Source organism: Achroia grisella, unplaced genomic scaffold (genome assembly GCF_030625045.1).
Source record: "Achroia grisella isolate CSIRO2021 unplaced genomic scaffold, CSIRO_AGI_Agris_v1 utg1244, whole genome shotgun sequence".
NCBI classification, from domain to species: Eukaryota; Metazoa; Arthropoda; class Insecta; order Lepidoptera; family Pyralidae; genus Achroia; species Achroia grisella.
The window spans coordinates 755,874-763,630 of NW_026712605.1; the positions used below are offsets into that span (position 1 = coordinate 755,874).

The 7,757-nt window shown below is 31.6% G+C and overlaps 1 protein-coding gene across 1 annotated transcript in view; it reads right to left on the bottom strand.

Annotated features, from left to right (window-relative positions):
• Positions 1-4,940, bottom strand: part of LOC131854717 (dual specificity tyrosine-phosphorylation-regulated kinase 2) — a 42,994-nt gene extending 38,054 nt beyond the window's left edge. Inside the window, exon 1 of the mRNA XM_059205858.1 lies at positions 4,791-4,940. Within this exon, the coding sequence (XP_059061841.1) occupies positions 4,791-4,940 (150 nt within the window). The remainder of the gene's footprint in view (positions 1-4,790) is intronic.
• Positions 4,941-7,757: the final 2,817 nt, after the last annotated feature.

Genomic DNA, 7,757 nt, shown 5'->3' on the forward strand with positions numbered 1-7,757 from the left:
ATGTATAGCTGATGTATACATATACTACAGGTGTCAACAGTACCAACGCCACCGCACCGGTTTATCTGTGGCTTTATGCTGAGTCGGTTGTGTATACACCGATGTGGCACATAATGCTACCTCTACTTTTTTATTTGTATATTATTTTTTTCTATACCTTCATTGTGCTTTGTATGCCGTAAATGTTGAATAAAGAATTTTTCTATCAAATAATTAAAACGCCTGAACAATGTGAATAGCAATGTCTCGTATTTGTGAAAATACTATATTTTTTGATATCTATGTTTGTAAGGAGAAATAAATACATAAATAATTACTATATTATATATTAGTGTAATATTTATCGATTAATTAATATCACGATGGGAGTTCATATTTCACGTTCAAGAACATACGTAAAGTTGAAAATTAGTTTAGAAATAACTATACGTATAATAATAATGTAATTAATCGCTGTTTGTATATGGAAGATACATATATGAGAAAAACTATTATTGGAGTCTCCCAATAATAGTTTTTCTCATATATCTTTAACAACGTAATAAAACGGATAATAATGATTGTCAGAATTACCTATATTTGTGTGTACGTTTGTGCGTGCTATTCTCAGATACAACTATGCCTAGTTGGGTGCAGTTTTCACTAATGTAATAAGTTTCTCTTATAAGTTAGTTTTGACGCTCTCAGTGGTCTAGCGGTTTAACACGCAACTTTACCTCCGATGGTCGCGGGTTCGGTTCCTCGCACGGTGCAAACATTTGTTTTCATGAGTATGATTGTTTGTATTGGTTTGGGTGTTTTCTACGTATATTATGTATCTATTTACATAAAAAATATCTGAGTATTAATATCATTTATCTAGTACCCAAAACATAAGTGCAAACTGCTTACCGTGGGACTAAATGGCGCTGTGTTAATTGTCCGAGGTTATTTATTTATTATAAGTTAGTGTCTGTTTTCTTCAGATCGGTTTAAAAACAAACAAGTTATAAATAATTGTTAATAATATAAATTAGGTAGTGAAATCCAAATACAACAGGTACCATTTGTGGACTCAGGTATGTTTGCTGGAGGAATATTCATTGTTTAATTTATTGTACTATTGAAATAAAAAATATTTAGAATGTATTGTAGATTGATTTTAATAATGTCGCCACGGAATGTACTAGAAGAAGTGCAAAATGTATATAAAATAACATCGATGTTCTATGCCTGACGTTCCAAATTTGAATATTTATAATTTTATTTTTAAAGATATTAAATGGCTATTTGCGATCGCAAACATGATAGTCAGTAAATCATTATTTACTATTAGTATGTAATATTATCTTATCTGTGCTATTAGCTATGTACATGTGTTTCAGAATTAAATTATTTATTCTATTCTTATAATCAACTAGCATTTCATTTTAAACATTTTTCCTAAATGCTTTCCATCCTGAAAGCATACACTACTGCCACTCTTCTATAAAAAACAAGCCAGTTTTAATACAGTCAACGTGGCTTTTGATTTTCATTGAAAAGTTTTGAATTAAACCCCTTTGCCGAAGGAACAAGAAAAACAAAAACGAATGAGAAAAAATAAAATTTACGCGCCAATTTTACCGTAGCGCGGGAGCTATTTTTGTTTGCGTTGACTTTTATAAATTGTCTGATGGATTCTCTGAGTGACATTGGTCTTCTGCATACCCCTTGGAGGTGATGGTTGGGGCCTTAACAACAATAATACGAACAAAAACCATCCACATACAAAAATATCTATTTGAAGAGGTTGTTTAGTACAGTGCTATAGACATAGTACAGTTCCGATAGGTTCGCGGGTTTGATTATTCGAGCATTGTAAAGATTTGTATTCATCCAGATACTTATATTAAAAAAAAATACGTTTCGTCATTTTGAAACACAACCAGTTTACAAAGTAAGAAACCTTTGGATTGGGCGATATGAAAGTTTCAAGAGAGGAATGAAGCTGTTTGCTCCGTTAAAATTAATTTCGAACTCTTTCATTCTTTGCTGCCCCTTGTACGGAATCCTTGAAAATGCTTCTCGAATGCTTGTAACTCGAGTCTTTGCAAAATATTTGCGATGTAATGTAAGTACCTACTTACTTAAATTCTTATAAATAATCGTAAAACATTAATTTTAAACGAACGATTTATTAAAGTGTCATAACTTTGCAATTTGACAGCTAAATCTCACCCTACAACTAAATACATATATATATACATATATTCATATATACATGGGCGCACCGACCCCATACAGAGCCTGTGTGCGAAACCTATCCTACAAGTTGGTGTTGCTGTTTGCTATAGTATATGCTATTGAGTGTAATTAATTATAAATAGAAAACAATAATTTCATAACAATCATACATGCGCCTGTGTGCTCCGCACACTTCGCACACAGGGGAGGTGCGGCCATTTTCTCGTTCCCCGCAAAATTTTTCATTGCTTCTCCGATCTTCTTCCTCGATTAATGGGGTAACCAACATTAAAAGAATTTTTGAAATCGGATCACCGAAAATTATCGCGAATTAACAATCCCACAAACTTTAGCTCTTTAGAATAATGTTGTAGTGGTTATTGTAGTGATTAGGTAAGTAGATATGTGTAGATTAGGTAAATATTATTAGGTAAATTTATACCTCGGTATATGGGTCTCCATGAGGACTTTCTCTAAGGAAAAAAAGGTATTCGTAGTCCGCATCTTTAAGTTGTTTCTTCTTAAACTTGAACGGCAAAAGGCACAAAGAATACGAGAACTATATATTAATGAATGTTAGAAATGAACAATAATATTTTCTTCTCTAGTTTTTTTATTTACCAACATGTCATACTCTTGTGTTACTGTTTTTTTTTCTATTTTCAAAAGCGAGATCTTATTGCTGTGACCTGGAACCAATACCCTCTTTACCATAAGAGCACACGGGGCCCGTAACCAGGGCTCCCATTCTCAGGGGGCCTCCGAAGGACTGACAATTTTACTCACACATTTATTAATAATAATAATAATAATAATAATTTATTTGCTTAAAAAACACAGTATAAAAGATGGTAATTAAAACTTAGTATCATGTGTTTTGCCATAGTAAAGGCATGCAAAATATTATTGTTTAAAATTATGCATAATTAACTATACAGAAAGAAATAATAATAATAATTATAATAATAGTTAAATAGGTTCTCTCTAGTCGGTATTTATACATTGTCAAAAAAATTGTTTAAACTGTAAAATTCCTTATTTTTTAACCATTCTCGTAATGTCTTCTTAAATAATATTTTCTTATTCGTCTTTAATGTCTCAGGAATGCAATTATAAATTCTTATACACATATTTTCACAGTTTTTTGTGTACTGTGTCATTGTATGGGTTTTAGCAAGTACCAATCTATTAGGATTTCTGGTATTTCTTGGATAAATGTCCTTTGCTTTCGTAAATGAATTTAAATTTTGTTTTACAAAAACAGCTACCTCATATATATAAAGCGATGGAAGTGTCAGTAGTCCAAGTTCTCTGAAACGTGTTCGACATGACTCGTACGGTGCAAGACCACACAATGCTCTAATACACTTTTTTTGAGCAATGAATGCCCTATTAATATTTGTACCATTTCCCCATATTAATAGTCCATAACGCAGTACAGATTCCACGTATGCATGATATGCAGTAAGTGCAGTCTTTCTGTTCGTTATGTTTTTAACACGCTTCATTGCATATATAAACTTATTAATTTTGTTACTAATATTTTCGATTTGTTTTGTCCAATTAAGTTGTTGATCTATCATTATACCCAAAAATTTTGTTTCATTAACTGATTCAATTTGTATATTTCTGTAGTTAACATTAAGATGACAGATTTCATTTTTCAATTTATTAAAATTAATATAATTAGTTTTATTTACATTTATTGTCAAATTATTCATGTTAAGCCATTTAATTATTAGGGTTATAGTTTCATTTATATCAATTTCGTGGTCTTTCAATGTTTTATATTTTTTATCAGTAGTTACTATAATAGAAATGTCATCTGCAAAGACAATGCATTTATTTGTAGTTATTTCAATTAAATCATTAATATACAGTAAGAATAGTATGGGCCCCAATATACTTCCTTGTGGAACTCCATATTTATTTGATCTGTATCCAGAAGAATAAGGTGTGACAATATTATATTTATCCAATTTTGTGATTGTTACACATTGTTTTCTATTGTTAAGATAAGAAGCTATCCAATCCAGGACAAGGCCTCTTATTCCAACGTTTACCAGTTTATTCAACAATACTTTGTGGGATACACAATCGAAAGCTTTTGAAAGATCGAAAAATACAGCTGTAGTGTATTTTTTGTCGTTTATATTTGTCAAAATTGTTTTTATGAGAGAAAATGAGGCAAGTGTTGTCGACTTATTTTTTTGGAACCCATATTGGTCTTTTGAAATTATTTCATATTTGTTACAGAAATCCATTAATCGCGTCAACATGCATTTTTCAAAGATCTTTGAGAAAATTGGTATTAATGTGATTGGACGATAATTTGCCATATCATCTTTATTACCTTTCTTATAAAGGGGTTTTACTATGGATGCTTTTAAAAGCTCAGGGAACGTTCCGCTTGAGAAAGATAAATTAATTAGGTGAGTTAAAACATCTATTATCTCGTCGATGCTGTCTTTTATTATTTTTGTACATATTTCATCATATCCTTCAGAATTTGTATTATTTAATGATAAAACCTGTCTTTTCACTTCGTTCTGTGAAACTGGTTTTAGAAACATTGAGTGACTCACAGTTCGTTTAGAGTTCATTTTATAATATTCCTCTTTGTATCCATTTGTTATGTCAATAAAATGGTTGTTGAAAGCTGTGGCTATGTCTGTAGGTTTTGTCAATACTTTATTACTAGTCTTTAAAATATTTATATTATTATCACATGTCATGTTGTGGATTTCATTTGTTATAATAGTCCAAGATGCTTTGCATTTATTTTTACTCCTGTTAATGAATTTAATGTTTGCGTTTCTTTTGAGATTATATATACATTTTTTTAATACATTGGAGTATGTTTTATACTTAGTTTTATTTTCTAAAGTCTTATCTTTGTAATATTTATATCTCAGTGATCTTTTTACCCTACTGCTAAGCCTTATGCCTTTACTAATCCAACTGATCTTTAGCTTATTAAATGTATTAATTTTAATTTTTAATTTTGGGAAACACAATTTATAATTCTCAAAAGATTTTTGTCGGGCACACTACACTTTTTTCACAAATGTTATTAGAAGGCATTTTTTTTTATTTGGTTGTTTGGGCTATTGTCAGATGTTTGTAGCACCTGTAGCACAGCGACCTACATAGATCTATTGTGCTCGCCCGTTTTCAAAGTTCGCTACCTAGACCCGTCAGGGACAAGAATTGAAGGATATCTTAGGAGCGATGGTTTTTATCTCCTCGGGAAAAAGTGTAAACTTTCCAAAGGAGATATTTCGTTTATGCATGAGTGGGCTACAACCACATAGGATGTGAAGCGGCGTTTCCTCTTCAGTTTGGCAGAATCTACAGATTTTTTGTGCATAGGCATATACTACGCCTATTTCGCCTATCCCTATGTTCTTATCAATTTTTTTTTACTTTCCAAAAGGAGCCCGAATTCTTGTGTGCCCAAAGGCCCCAGCCTAGTTTAAGACGGCGGTGCCTGGAACAGGACAGAACGCCTCATAGCGGTACTTTATCGGGCAAACCGTGATGGTCAAATTAGGTATGTAGGCTGAATAACAAAATTCAGGAATGGACTGCGAAAATTTATCGGGCTACTACTTTACATTGTATAAATATCAACTACCAATTCCAATCTAGTCTGGCGAATATGTAGTAGTTTCTTATATCCTCACGAGTTAAGGATATGGTAATAAAAGGGTCATATCATCTAATCCCACGGGTATTAGATTGCTTTACTTATTTGTAAACCTTCGCGTTTAGTATATATCATTGGAGTGTCTGTTTGTAATATTGAAATAACCGTTTTTTACTACATGCATATGAATATAAATACGATACATACACCAAAATAACATTTTTTTACTATTTTTGTCTCTCTATCGGTTTGTGCCGGATAATCTCTGAAATGGCTGGACCGATTTTGACGGGACTTTTATTGGCATATTTTAGAAAAATGAAGTTAAATTCCACGCAGACGAAGTCGCGGGTACAGTTAGTTTACTATAAGATTATTCGACTTAAAACCCGTTTAAGTATTTAAATTCAAAAGACATAGTGTAGGTAACACCGATTTTAACCAAAGTCTTTTATGGCCAAGAACAAAATATTAAAAAAACACATGTATAGTTACTATAAGCTGAAAGCAATTCTTTCAAGTCAACCCTAGGCAAACGGATTTAAATATCGAAAATTATTTGTGTTAAAAGACGTTTAACTATATTAATAAGATCAACAGATGAATGATGATAAGTTTGTGTTTTCGATTATTAAAATATTTTAAACGGTATGCAATTAAAATAAATATATTGATTGCAAACTGGAGCTAAATTGAAATACCAAAATCTGTTAATTACAAAAATCATCAACAAAATTCCTTTGAAGACTCCTCTATTCGAGTAGTGTACAAAAACAATATTTGAACTATTCATTAAATTAATGGCAACCAAGTGTCTGGGTTATTTAGTGAAGTTTTGTCTTTATTGACTCATTTTAGTATATTTTAGATATTCTAGTAAATATTATATAAAATATTTTAATATGAATAGAATAAATCTCCCTTTAAAAAGAACCTCACGCTTTAACATCTTATTTATGTGAAATTTTCTTTATATACATATAAGGTGTTTTCTAGGTGATACATAAAAAATATAGAATAATTTCATAATAATAATAATCTCAGGACAATTCACACAGCCCCGTCTAGCTAACCAAAGTTAAGCTAGCTAAAGCTTGTGTTATAAGGACTAGATAACTAATATACAAATACATGAATATATGTTTTTTAGTAAATACATAGAAAACATCCAGAATTCCAGACCGACACAAACAATCATACTCATGAATACAAATGTTTGTTCGTGTAAAATCGAACCCTCGACCATCGGAAATAAGGCGATATTCAACCGCTAGACCATCGAGGCCGTCAATTTTGTTAATTCTGTTACACATTCTATTCACGGGGACGAAAAACCAACCTAAAAAGGTGCCGTCTCGGGGAAAATTAGTTTATTCGTGATCTAATTTGCCTTCGAAACTCTGTTGTATACCTAAACCTTGGCCAAGGTCAGAAAAATATACAAGTACACAGAAAGCTAGAATAAATGTAGCTAGCGAGTCTTTCTCCAATTAAGTATGGCTCATTGACCTACATATGAGATCAGAGAGCCTCTCCAGATCAGCGTCTCTATCCTCACGATCAATTGCGTCGAAAATGCTTCTCTGACCCAGATTTTTCTTTGGGGAATACCTAGTCAAAGGTCGAACGGGCAGGTTTGCGTCGCTGCGAAGCCGAAAGTGATTTTCGATGCCTATTCTCTCATTTATTGGAAAATATGAGGAAATAAGGCGAGTTTATGAGCGCGTTACATTTTAGTGAGAGTGTTTTTATTAACGTTGTAAAACAGAATTGTTAATAGAGTTTCGGTTAATAAAAAATATTAATTTAAGATTTATTTACCCAAAACATAAATTACACTTCAATATTCCGAGTAAAGTAATTAAAACTCGAGATATTTTCTAATAACCGTAACATTTCTAAT